This window comes from Erithacus rubecula (genome assembly GCF_903797595.1).
Source record: "Erithacus rubecula genome assembly, chromosome: 3".
NCBI lineage: Eukaryota > Metazoa > Chordata > Aves > Passeriformes > Muscicapidae > Erithacus > Erithacus rubecula.
Window position 1 is genome coordinate 138207875 of NC_136689.1, and position 13988 is coordinate 138221862.

Here is a 13988-nt window from a genome sequence, read left to right on the forward strand (position 1 = left end):
CTGAGCAGAGATTTTCCTGAGGTTTTGGGAGAGGAAGAATGAAGAACAAGGAGAATGACCTGTGCCAGCATTTGTCACCCTCATGGATAAGATGCAATTCCTGATGTTTAGGAACCATTTATGGATATTGAGGAGATTTCCTGAGCCTTTTCTTTGCCAGGCTGGGCAATTCCAGCTCCCTCAGCCTCTCCTCATAGGAGATGCTCCAGTCCCTTCATCATCTCTGTGGTTTTTCCTTGGATTTTGTCCCTCTTGTACTGGGGAGCTCCAAACTGGACCCAAGTATTCCAGGTGTGACCTGTCAGAGCTGAGCAGAGGGAAATAATCCCTCCAGGACCTCTGGCAACACTTGGAATGCCAGAAAGATCCAAAGCTCCAGGCTTTGTTAAAATTACTCCACTCTGCATTAAAGAGGAGGGGGAAAGAGCAGGAATGGGGTTAAACCTGCACATCTGGGATTCCTGGATGATTTCCTTGAAGGTTTTGTGGAATTTGGGCATCTCAATGACACCAGTACAACTTCCCACTTAATAGAGAACCCCCAAGTTTACAAATTTATTTAAGTCAAGGAATGCCAGTTCTACCCAAACCCTCAACTTTCTTGCAGAAAATCCCAGTGCTCTTTTTTTTCCCCCCATTTTTGCCCTTGGAATTCTGGTATTTGACCCCAGAACTTGGAAGTGGATGCAAAGATGGGACAGAAAGTGCTAGAAGTGAGCTTGGAACACTGAATCTTGTGCAGATTTTGCCAAAAAGAGGAAGTAGCAGGAGCCCAGATGTTGCTCCTCTGCTCCCATCCTCCTTCCAGTTTTGTTCTTGGGAAAATAGCTATTTTTAAAGCAGAGCTTCAGCTCAGGATATCCATGATTGGAAATAAGGGGTGGTGGGTAAAAGTGCCAGTTAGTGCTGGATAAGGAAAGTGCAGGGAATTGAGGGACACAGATGAGGAAAATTGATCCTGACCTGATTTTCCTCACTTCACAAATCCAGGTGGGGATATTTTAGAGAACCTTGTGGTTTCTTGGTAAACCTGTGGATAATTCCTTGTGTTCTGATTTCTGTTGGTCCCCAGCTTTCAAAGGAAGGGATGGCAGGGAAACAAGGATGTGGGGATGCTCCAGCTGCAGAGTACCCAGAGAGGGAGACTTGTGGAATGTGGGGAAATGAGAATGAATTTGAGCATCAATAATTCCAACTCCAGCAGTCCCCAAGGACCAACTACCACTGGATAAAGCCAGGTTTTACCAAACCCAACATGACTTGGATAATTTGACACCAAGAGAGGTGTGAGGAGAGGCAGCTCAGAGCATCCAGACTCGGCTGCTTCCACCTTCTGGGATGATCCAAGCTCCCATTCCTGATGTTGCTCTGTGACATCAGCCTGGGATGGTGTCACTTGTAAAGTGCCATTTTCCTGCTCTGGTACAGGTACATGTAGGCATCACAAAAGAGACGTTTGGCCACCCCATCCATGTCCCTAGGCTGCTCCAGGGCCAGCACAGCCAGGGGCAAGTCCAGGTATTTGGCAACTTCTGGGCACAGCGTCACCGTGGGAATGTTGAAGCCGTTTTCACCACCTAAGGTGGAAAGGAGGAGGAAAAATCCCAAACCAGATCCTAAAGGGATGAGTTTCTACAGCTCCAGCAAATCCCAGCACATTCAAAGAGTCACACAGAGTCTCAGCTGGGAGATGTGGAAGAGGCTGGATGAGGGGAGACCATTCAACCTAAGAGAGCTGGAAAAGGATTTTGGACAAGATATGGAGGGACAGGACACAAGGAATGGTTTCCCTCTGCCAGAGGGCAGGGAGAGGTGGGATACTGGGAAGGAATTCTTCCTTGTGAGGGTGGTGAGGAGCTGGAATGGAATTCCCAGAGGAGCTGTGGCTGCTGCATCCCTGGCAGTGTCCAAGGCCAGGTTGGATGGGGCTTGGAGAAACCTGGGATAGTGGAAGGTGCCCATGGCAGGGGTTGGAACTGGATGAGTTTTAGGGTCCCTTCCAACTCAAACCATTCCATGATTCTGAACAATCTGTGCCCACAAACTGAGCCAGCTGGGATGAGATCCCAAATCCCTTGTTGAGATCCCAAACCCCCACCTGCTTGGCTTGGCCCTTCTAGAATCTAACTCAAGAGAAGCCAAACCCAGAGAAACCCTATAAATAGGGGAACTTGAGAGGAAAAGGTGGAGTGAGCAGCCCCTGGCAGCTTCCCACACCCCATTCCCTCATCCCCCTCCCGTTCCCTCACCGTGCCGGTCGGCCATGCTGTCAAAGAACATCCAGTGCTCGTTCCCAGGGCCGTATTTCACAAAGGACACATAGTGACTGGTCTCAATGCAGAGCACAGCAAACAGCTCCAGCTTCTCCCTTGGGACCTGCTGGCAGCCCCGGGCGCTCCAGCTCTGGAATTCCTCTGGAATGTGCAGCCTCCTGGGTCTGTGCGCTTTGCGGTGGCGATGGGAGTGAACCTGAGGAGAGGGGACAGGGTGGCATTGGCAGGACTGGCCCTGGCCTGCCTGGAAGAGGGGAAGGAGGTCACATTCCCAATTTATTCCCTGCTGATGTGATTCCCGTGCTCTCTGCTTGCCTGGGGATGGTGTTGTGGGAACAGCCTGGCAGCAGGAAGGTGAAATGGGAGCTTGTCACCCTCTGTTGGGCTGATGTGGCCAGAAATGTGGATTCTGTCACCATTTCTTGAAGCCAGGTGGGGCAGTGATTCCTGATCTCTGTGGCACATACCAGCTGCTAATGGGCCATCTTTAAGACAATCATCTTGATCTTTTCCACAACCCATCCTCCCTCCAGGAGATATCATCTGCTGTTGGCCCATTGAGTCCCACTGTGTGACTGATAAAATTACATCATCCCACTGGGAGATGCTCCAGCCAGGGGAGGAGCCAAGCCTTTCCTACCTAGAGAAAAACTGAGATTTTGGACAGCAAATTATCCATTTTTCCACTGGATTCCAGAGGAACACTGGACCTTTCCACATCATCCCTGGACCTTCAGAGGAAAACTGCACCTTCTCCAGGAGCACTGCTCCAGCTGAACCACATCTGCCACTGCAGGAGGATGCAGCACCATTGAATGGGACTGTGCCAACACCCTGACTGACTGACAGGGTGTCAGGTTGGATTCTGACTCTGTCAGTATTGGGATTGTTCTCTGCAATACTGTATTTCTATTTTAATTTTCCTAGTAAGGAACTGTTATTCCTAATTCCCATATCTTTGCCTGAGAGCCCCTTAATTTCAAAATTATTATAATAATTTGGAGGAAGGGGGTTTACATTCTCAATTTCAAAGAGAATCTTCTCCCTTTATTGGCAGACACCTGTCCTTCAAACCAGGACACCCTCCAAGAGGCAGAAACTGTGGGAATGCTCATGGAGATGAAGCAGGGAGGGATCATTACTCAGTTCCTGCAGGATTACACCTTATTTATGGAACAGGTTGTCCAGGGAAGCTGTGGATGTCCCATCCCTGGAATAGTCCAAGGCCAGGTAGGGCAGAGCTTGAAGCAACCTGAGACAGTAAGCAGCACCCAGGGGGTGGAACTGGAATGAGGTTCAAGGTCCTTTCCAATCCAACTTTTTCTATGATTCCATTATTATTTAGGCTTTATGTAAGCAGAGGTTCACAACCTCTGGCTCCTGGTGGGAATGACCTTCAGGAAAGGGCTGCTCCATGCCCAAGGTGAGGCAGCTGCAGGGACAGCCAAGAAAATGTGGGGATTTTGGGAGGGTTCATCCTGCTGAAAGCTTCCCAGGTGGATTTTGGGATTAGCCATGCAATACCTGTTTGGAGCAGGAGCTGCAGAATTGCTTCAGGCCTGTGGCTGCAAACACCTTGTCCTTGAAACACTCTGAGCATTCCAGAGTGGCAACATCTCCACACAGGCAGCATTCCCTGGGACCTGCCAAGGAAACAGAGCTCAGAGGGAGTGTCTCCTTCAGCTCCTTCCTAAAATCCAGCTTGTCCTGCCAAAACTGGGACTCAGGGAAGAAGAATCCCACCCCAGAGAGCCCAGAGCTGGCTGCTCACAGCCCATTATCCAAAACTCACTGTCCAGCAGCAGATCTGTTATATCCAGCTCCAAGGAAGGGATGATTTTGCTGAACATTTTATATTCCTTCCCAAAACGTGGCATTTGGATAATGAAGCAAGATGGGATCTGGGGAAAAAAAAAAAAAAAAAAAAAAAAAAAGGAAAGGAGTCACCCTGCCAGAAGAGCCAAATCTCAGAGATTTTTCTCTAAATTTGCTGTCATTATTCACAGAGCAAAAGGGAAACAGGGAAAACAGAGGCCTTTTCCTAAGTCATGTTTGGATATAAAAAGGCCCAAGGCCTCACAGGTATTTTGGGAAGCAAGAAAAGCAGGAAAGCAGAAGGAAACTGGACTCACCTCCACCAGCTTCAGATCTGAGGACAGGAAGGAACGTTCCACCAACTGCTGCACATTGGGAACCACCAAATCCTCCTGTTTATCCATAAATATCTGGTAGCAGTAACACTCCTGCTCCTTCTGGCCTCCTGACCTGCAAGGAGAGCTCATGGGATTGGGGATGTGGTGACACAAAAATTGGAGTTTCCCAAGGTTTGTCATGGGAGAGCTCAAGACACCAAGGGTGGCTTGGTGCAACACAAAGCACATTTTCCACCCAAAAAATACCAAGTTTATGCAGGGAAGCAGGAGGTGAGAAGGAATTTTGGCCTCATTATCCTTTTGCAGCAGCACATCCTATAAGCAAAATTCCATTATCCCCTAAAAGATAATTTAGGATTTAAATTGACAAATGGATGTTTCGATGAAAGATGAATTTAAAAAAACGCGTCAAAAAAGCCAAACTCAAGGTGAGTAGTGTGTAGATCTCCCACAATCCCTACAGAAAGCAGGGAAAGGATTTCCTTGGGATGACCCTGTGCAGGGGAGCTGCAGCACAGAGTCCTCTTTGTGCTCAACCTTTCCCAGCACTCCACCATCCACGGCTCGAGCGGCGGCTCCACAAAGGAGCACAGAAACCCAACAATTCCCTTTCTGTGCTCACAAACAGCACAGTTATTTTTGGCTTCCTCCAGCCTCTCATCCTCTTTGTAGAGTCCCCAAAAAACTGGGACTGCATCCATGGGCTGCCTGTTTTGAGAGGCTGTGGGAGCTGAGCCAGCTTGGCAGCCTGGACACATCCCAAATTCATCCCAAGGCTGTTGGATACTGCTGGGTCTGCCCTAAAGTCAGGCTTCACCTTTCTCAAACCCCTTCTGGCTCTCCCTGAGGATAAGGGGTTTTTATCCTCATTTTCTGATGGCAGCAACATCCAGGGAGAGCTCAGAAGTGTCTTTGCCCAGATGGGAAGATCATAACAAGCAGGATCAGAGTCTGTTCCTAAGGGAAAGCAGAAGGAGCTGCACAAAACTCGGAGATGTGATTCAAAAAAACTCTGATGAAAGGAGCAAGTGACCTCCCCCACGCCCCCCAGGGATTCTGAGGTGGAAAATTAATGAGCCTGGCCTTGGGAATTGTATCCCTCAGCTGCAGAAACTTACTGGAGTTTCAATAGTGGCTCAATTCCCAGGATCTGCTGCATTATGAGATTGAGGAACTCCTCAGGATCTGGAAAATGAAAAGATGGATCAGACCATGCCAGGAACTGCCTTGTCCCACTGCATCCCAGAACTGCCAGATAAACAGGAGCCAGAGTTCCAGGGACCTGGAATTTCCTTTTCAGGTGAGGGGACAATTGGGATAAAGGCTGAGAGCACTTTTAAGGCACAAATCCCAAAGGGATCGTGGAAAATGCCAAGCAGCCTTCAGAGACAGCACTTTCATGGAATTCTGGGATGGTTTGGGTGGGAAAGAACCTTCAAGATCATGGAATTACAGCAATTGCCATGGGCAGGGACACCTTCCAATATCCCAGGGTGATCCAAGCCTCATCCAGCCTGGACTTGGACAATTCCAAGGATGGGGTAGCCACAGCTTCTCTGAAAATTTCATCCCAGCCTCTCACCACCCTCACAGGGAAGAATTCCTTCCCAAAATCCCATCTAACCCTTCCTTCTGGCAGTGGGAAGCCATTCCCCATGTCCTGTCCCCCCACCCTTTGCTCAAAGCCCCTCTCCAGCTCTCCTGCATCCCCTTTAGGCACTGGAAGGGGCTCTGAGATTTAAAAACTGAAAGAATTTTACAAGTGAATTTTTACATCGATTAACATCAGCACCTAATTAAAGCACATTCCTGGGAGAAGCACAAAGGGAAGTTGCCAGCTGGTGCCTGGATGAGGCAGAACACAGGAGAGCAGCTGGGAAAGGCCCCAGGGAGCTCCTTACCTTTCTCAGCATTGGTAAAGCTGGAGCACTGGCCTTTGTCTGTGAGCTGCTCCCGGAGGTGCATCACACTGCTGGCCCTGACAAAGCCAGTCCTGGGAACAACAACCAGCTGCAGGTGAGGGAAATCATGGAATGGCTGGGCTTGGAAGGGATCTTAAACTTCATCCAGTTCAACCCCCTGCCATGGGCAGGGATGCCACCAACAACACCAGGTTGTTCCAAGCCTTGTCCATCCTGGCCTGGGACACTTCCAGGGATGGGACAGCCACAGATTCTCTGAGAATTCCATTCCAGATCCTCACAAGGAAAATTCTTTCCCAATATCCCATCTCAATCCACACTCTGTCAGTTTAAAACCATTCCTCCTTATCCTGAACACCAGTGGATGTGGCTGCCAAGTTTCCCTCAGTGCCAGGTTTAGTGGGTCAGGGAAGGAATGAAGGCAAATGGGACAAGTTCCAGCATTCCCTACACTCACCTTCGGAGGGGATTGACAATCTCATCCCTCAGAATTCCCTGGACATTCCTGTCACACAGTGGGAAGGGCATGAAGAGCATGGAGTCCAGCACAGAGGTACAGGAGAAGAGGCTGTGGGAAGAGTGGGATGGGTTTGAGTTTGAGGGCTTGGAAGCAACAGCTGGAACCAAAATGTGGTGGCTGGTGACAGTCAATGGCTTTGATGTCCAACAATCCATGCATGGAATTACAGGGAGGTGAGGAAAGCACATCTGAACAGTGAGGTACATCTGGAGCAATGAACACTGGCAGAAAGTGAGGGAACAGCTCAGGGAGAAGGAAATTCCTACTTTGCAGCCAAAACTGCTCAGGGAAGGGCAGCACTGAGTCTTTTCCTCTCCAAGCAGGGAAGTTTGGACCTCCTGGGTGGGTTCTTTGGAATTATTCCAGCCAGAACTTCCAGGGACAAGAGTCAGCACAATCCAAATCTGGAAAGCAACCAGCTCTCAGCACCCTGAACAGACACAGGGGTACAGGGGGTCTTCAGGGCTGAAAATCTGCTGGATTTGGGAAGGAGATCAAAAAGCAGCCTGGAGGTTTCATCTCCACATAGTTACATCCTGTTCTACACCAGGTAAACTCCCAGCCAACTTGGAAATCCAGGGAAGTGCTGCAATTTGGGGCTTTGCCCAATTTAAAAAACATTCATTTAAGGAGCCTCACTCAAACAGGTCCTTACCTGAAGAGAGCTGCATCCATGTAGCAGGAATTACAGTGGCCTTGGATGCCCTTCATCCGCCCTTGGAGAACATGGACTGCTGCCTCATTCCTGAGGGGAGGAAAACTCTCTGGACCCCCTGAAAGAACTTCTTGTCCTCCTGCAAGAAAAGGAATTGCCTTCACTTTCTCATCTGGGTCATCTCTGCCCTTCTTTGATACCTCAAAAGTTTGAGGTGAGTCTACAACTATCAGGACCTAAAGTGGCTCCTCAATCCATCTTTTCATAAATTACAATCTTGTGGGATATTCCCTAAGGAATCATTTAGGTTGGAAAACATCTCTAGGATTGAATCCAGCCAAAGATGTTGTGTAGAATAAACACCAAAAAAACAACACTCGAAGAAAGAGATGAAACACTGCCCACAGGGGTTTTTCCACATCCTTCTCCCATCACAACCTTGTTGTCCTGCTTCCCAGAGGACTCACTGTAATCCCCAAGGGACAGGGCAGAGCTGGGAAAGTTCTGGAAGCGCACGTCGGGCTGGCAGGAGTTCAGCCTCACAAAGAGGCCACGCTTTGGGGCACAGTGGAAGTAGGACTTGCCCATCCAGTCTCCAGCTGTGACCCCCTTGTCTTCATCCTGGGAAAACAGTACCAGAGATGGCCCTGAGAGTGGGATTTATGGAATTATGGTTGGAAAAGAGATCTGAGATCGAGTCTGTGCAATGCTGATGTGGCTGCCACTGGATTGTGTCCCCAAGTGCCACATCCACAGGGATGGGGACTTCATCCCTGGCCTGGGTAGCTCTGCTAGAGCTGGACAACCCCATCCATAAAAGAATTCTCCCAATATCCAAACTAAATGCCCACTGGAGCAGTTTGAGGCTGTTTCCTCTTGTTCACTGGGAGCAGAACCTAAATCCCATCTGGTCCAACCCTCCTGTTAGGGAATTGCAGAGATCCAGAAGGTTCTCCCTGAGCCTCCTTTTCCTCAGGATGAGCCCTCCCAGCTGCTCCTGGTGCTCCAGACCCTTCCCTGGGGATCCCAAAATTCCACCCTCCATATTCAGCCACGGCCACCAGCACTCCCAGGTCCTTTCCCAGCTTTCCAGCCTCACCAGTTCAACTCCAGCCATTTTTTCCTTGATTTGGGGCAGGTAGCCCAACCAGCGGATGATTCCTGAAACTTGATTCCCTTTGTCCAAGGTAATCTGGACCATGGAATTCACTTCCAGGGGTGAATTCCCACCTTCCCCCTCCTCAATGCTCTCGCTGATCTCTTGTTTCATCAGATTTGGTTTTCCAAAGCCCACGTCGGATTCAAACGTTGGGAAAAAACCTGATGGGCAACACAAAACATCAAGAGAGGTGGGAATAGGATCCTCTGAATCTAATTCCAGGTCTATTTTGGAAATTCCAGGCTACACACACAAGCAGGAAGATGAATACCAAGAACACAAGGTGTAATTCCCATTGTGTCCAAGCTGGTCTGACAGGATGAGAGGGAATGATCCTGCTCCTTGTTTCCCTGCTCAAAGCTTCACATTCCAACCTCAAGTTGGCCCTGGAGCTAATTCAGCCCTTCCCAACTACTGGAATGGCAGCAGGGGGGTTATTTCCTATTTTTTCTACTAATTCCTTGTATTGTCCAACAATTCCCACCATTGCTGCTGGCACCTGAGCCTTTCCCACCCAGATGAAGCTCCTGCTCCATCTTTTACAGCTGAATTAAAGACTTTTTAACCAGTGGTGCCTCTTCCCTGAGGGAATTCTCTGCTACCATCAGACTCTCCTTCCTGGGAAATGGGATTCAGCTTTAGCTTTGTGTGGAACTTGAGATATTTCCATAAATCCCTGCCCATTAAGACATGCTGTAGGTTTTACTGGAATTTCAGCTCCTCAGTACCCTGCAGATAGGGAATAAATTCCAAGTTCCCTCAGAATGGGATCAGGAGAGACACATCCAAAGATCACCTACTTTGCAAGCTCTCCTTCACAACAGAATCCATGGGGATTTCCCTAAAAATATCAGTCGTTCCTTCTTCTTCCTGAAAGGAGTGAAAAATCCATCAGCTAGGGAAAAATCCATCAGCTAAACACTGGAATAGGAAGGATTTTTTTTAAAAACAAGCCTGGAAATTTTGCACAGAACCTCATATCCCTTTTAGATATTCCTTCCACTTCTCTTCCACATCCAACCATAATGTGATTTTTTTTTTTCTTTAAAATCCAAAAAAAAAACCATGGAAAAGCTGCTCTTACCGGGCAAACCTTCACGAACCACTGGCTCCCTTCCCTGTAGACTGCCATGGCAATTCCTTTGGTGAGGATCTCATCCACATAGAAGCTGACAGCATCTCCCACTTTCACAGGAACCTCCTCCTCTGTGTCCTGTTTCCCCAGCTTCTGCTTGCCATAATCGTTGCCTGATGTGGGAATAAACTGGATTTTGCTGAAGGGGAGGAAGATCCCGCAGTTCCTCTTGCACTTGAAGAACTCGGTGCCGTGGTAGGATCCATCACTTCTCCCTCTGTTTTCCCCCTCTCCCTGAAAAACACATCAGGAAGGGATGTCACAGACAGAAATTTCATGAAAAAATGAGGAATTTGCTGGCTTTGGGCACTCCTTACCTGCAATTCCACCCCGAAAAACACCGGAATCAGCACAGCAGCCAAGCTGGGCTTGTAGATGCTCCCAATGTAACGCACGATTCCAGGAAAAAATTCCCTCTCCACCTCCACCATCACATTTTGACCTGGCACAGCTTGGAGAGCTCCCTCCAAGCTCAACCTCTCCAGGAAAAAATCCAAACGTTCACTGTGGCTCCCAATGGCCAGGAGGAATCCAGCAGCTTCCTGGCGCACGGGCTGCAGGATTTCCAGGTTGATGGTGACAGTGGAGCTGTCGTCCAGCATGATGACCTTCAGGAAGCAAGCTGGGGGCCCATCCTCAGAAAAATTCCTCAGGTAGCTCCTCTCACTGCAGAAACACAAGTTGCCAGCTTGGAAGTACTTGTTTCCATAGGCACAGTCCTCTGTCAGGATGTAGAAGCAATTCCCGTCCGCTGCCGGAGGGTGGCTGGACATGGCAGATTCCCCTGGGTTGGGAGGCAAAGAAATGGAGATCTGTGAGTGTTGGCACAGAATTCCCAAAGAATTTGGAGTTGGAAGAGGTTTTGGATCCAACCTGCTGCTCTAAACCTCGCCCAGGGTGAGTTTGAGTGGCTCACAAAGCTTCCCTGCTCCCTTTTTCCAGGTGTTTATTCATCCTCGTGGTGATTCAAAATTCCATCTAACCTGGTTTCCCACATTCCAGCTCATCCCTGTTCCCCCAGTGAGATTCTGCAGGAAAAGTCCAGCTCTGCCTTCTCCACTAAATCCTCCCAAGATGAGTTTGTACAATAAAAAAAAAATAAAACATGGAATGGTTTGGGTTGGGAGGAACTTTAAAAATCCACAGGCAGGGACATCTTCCCCTATCCCAAGTTGCTCCAAGCTCCAGCCAATAATTCCTGGAATAATTCCAGGGATGGAGAAGCTGCTCCAGCTCGTCCAACCTGTTCCAACACCATCCAGCCTCATTAAATTCCACGTTTTCTTTCCTTAAGCGAGGCAAAAAAACAATCCTGCCTTTTAAAATTCCTTGGGAAAGGGATTCCTGCTCCAGCACCACAGATCAGTGTTGCTGCAGCTCATGAATATTCAAAAAATATGCAAATCACCTCGTGAAGTGCTAAAAATCTTCAGTTTAAACAGCAAATATTTAATTATTTATTATATCATTTATATTGAAAGAAATGCGAGTATTTGGGAGTGGGAGTATATTTTGGTGTTTGTTTTTTAGTTAAATTCTAATTTTAGTAGTTAAAATTCCAGTAGTTTAAGTCGACTGGAAGAATTCCAGTTAAATTCCAGTAGTTACATTCTAATGTTTCAAATCCAGCAGTAATAAAAATCCAATGATTTAATTCCACTTTTTACCCTTCCCTATCTCTCCTTTGATGATTCCATGGAAAAATCAGGATCCAAAATTTTTGTTTCAACGTGAAGAAAGGGTGAATAAAATAAAAAAACAATTAAAAATAAACCCTTTTCTTCACTAAAAGCCCAAAATATATAGATTTTTCTGATTAAATTTCCAATAACAAACTATTTAATTAACCAAAACCAAGAATAATGTTTTTCTCATAAAAATAACCAAGAAATTTTCCTTATCAAGCTCATTTTGCTGATGAAAGCTCCAGAATAAACCACTTCCCTCATCAAAACCACAAAAATAAACCATTTTATTCAGCAAATCCCAAGAATAAACCATTTTCCTCATCAAAACCCTTCAAGAATAAATAATTTTCCTCATCAAAAAACACACAAATAAACCATTTTCTTCCCCAAGATCCAAAAATGAACTTTTTTTTCCTCAAGAAAAAGGCAAAAATAAACCATTTTCCTCATCGGAAACTACGATTAAATACAGTTCCTCATTTCCAAAAAAACAAAACTAATTTGTTTTCCTCACGAAAACCCCGGAATAGACTCTTTATCTCATAAAAAAACCCAGAGAACAATTTTATTGGCCAAACCCCAAGAATAAACAACTTATCTCATGAAAATAAACACGAATAAACGAATTTCCTCACCAAAACCCCCAAATAAACCATTTTCCTGGCGGAAACACAGCAATAAACCCTTTTTCCTCATCAAACCCAAGCGTAACTTGGGTATTTAACCAGAATACTCCAATTTTTTTCCGATTTATGGGAATAAATCCCCATTCCCAGAGCTCTGAGCGGGGTTTGGGTTCGACCCCTCCCCCCTCCCCTCACCGTCTCCGCCGCCGCTCCGGCCCCGCCACTTCCGCGTCCGAGCGCGCGCGCGGCCCGGCAGCCAATGAGAAGCGGCGGGGTGAGGAAATTGACCAATAGGAGTGAAGGGGCGGGGACACGCGGCGGGAAATGGGGCGTGGCTTCGCAGCAGGCCCCGCCCCCTGCCGGCCGGCCTGGGGGGAAGGCGGGAATTGCGTGAGGGGCGGCGGGCGGGGGGTGCTTCCGTGGACCCAAATCCCGGGAGATTCGGGTTTTTCCAAAGCCCTGTGGATCCTGGAGTGTGTGTCCTCATGCACCCAAATCCCTATGGATTCGTGTGTGTCGTATTAGACCCAAATCTCAATGGATTCGCCTGTTTCTCCATGAGTTTATATCCTTATGATCCGTGTGTGTGTCCCTATGGATACAAATCCCTATGGATTCGTGTGTGTCCTAATAGATCCAAATCCCAATGGATTCGCCTGTTTTTCCATGGACCTATGTCCCTATGATCCATGTGTGTGTTCCTATGGATCCTATGGATTCGTGTGTGTTTCCATGGTCCCAAAGCCCTAAGGATCCACCCCCAGGATACAAATACATATGGATTCGTGTGTGTCCTAATAAATCCAAATCCCAATGAATTTGCCTGTGTTTCCATGGACTTTATGTCTCTATGGATCCGTGAATTTGTGTCCCATGGATCCACATCCCTATGGATCTGTGTGTGTGTCTCCATGGACCCAAATCCCAATGGATTTTATGTGTTTCCATGTTCCTGTGGTCCATGTGTGTGTTCCCATGGACTCAAAACCCCTATGGATTCCTGTGTGTCCTAATAGATCCAAATCCCTATGGATTCACATGTGTTTCCTGTACCCATGTCCCCATGGTCCATGTGTGTGTCCCCACTGTGCCATGTCCCTATGGATCTGTTTGTGTATGTGTTCCCATGGACCCAAATCCCTATGAATCTGTGAATTTGTGTCCCATGGACCCACGTCCCTATGGATCTGTGTGTGTGTCTCCATCCCTGTGGGTTTCTGTCTCCTAATGGATCTAAATCCCAATGGATTCATGAGTGTTTCCATGGACCCAAAGCCCTATGGATCTATGAATTTGTGTCCCCACACACCCAAATCCTTATGGATCCTGGGGATTGTGTCCCAGGAGCCCAAATCCCTATGGATCCACGTGTATCCTGATGTACCCAAATCCCAGTGGATTCACATGTGTTTCCACAGACCCAGATTCCTGTGGATTTGTGTCCCATGGTGCCATGTTCCTATGGGTTTGTGTGTCTTCCCATAGACCCAAATCCCTACGATTTGTGTGTCCCCGTGGCCCCATGGGTGTCCTCATGGACTGTGTGTATCCCCATGGCTTGGCCCTGTCATCCTGCATCCCCACAGCTGTGTGTCCCTCTGTCCTCATGGCCTCATGTCCCCACAACCTTGTATCCATTGTCCCTTTTTCCCTGCACCCGTGTCCCTCTGCCTCGTGTCCTTCCTGGGTGGCCCTGCCTGCCACAACACACCCCCAGGTGTCCCCACAGCTGCTGGGACAAGGGTGACACGCTGGATCTGGGATTACCAAGCCACCTCCTGGGGGACGTGACCCACCCTGGGGACATCAAGGTGCCAGCAGAGCTGGGAGGGGACACCAAATCACAGCAGCAGGGTG

General features: G+C 48.0%; 1 protein-coding gene across 1 annotated transcript; it reads right to left on the reverse strand.

The window, feature by feature from the left end:
* Window positions 1-634: 634 nt before the first annotated feature.
* Window positions 635-12379, reverse strand: LOC306800553 (ubiquitin carboxyl-terminal hydrolase CYLD-like). The gene is made up of 15 exons (XM_079302780.1): window positions 12326-12379; window positions 10135-10599; window positions 9767-10051; window positions 9483-9552; window positions 8623-8843; window positions 7991-8144; window positions 7524-7662; window positions 6806-6916; window positions 6328-6419; window positions 5545-5611; window positions 4406-4538; window positions 4066-4174; window positions 3798-3916; window positions 2250-2469; window positions 635-1577 (listed from the first exon to the last, which is right to left on the reverse strand). Exons 2-15 carry the CDS (start codon window positions 10588-10590, stop codon window positions 1393-1395), a joined length of 2361 nt encoding a protein of 786 aa, XP_079158906.1. The 5' UTR covers window positions 10591-10599; window positions 12326-12379; the 3' UTR covers window positions 635-1392.
* Between the last annotated feature and the right edge of the window lie 1609 nt (window positions 12380-13988).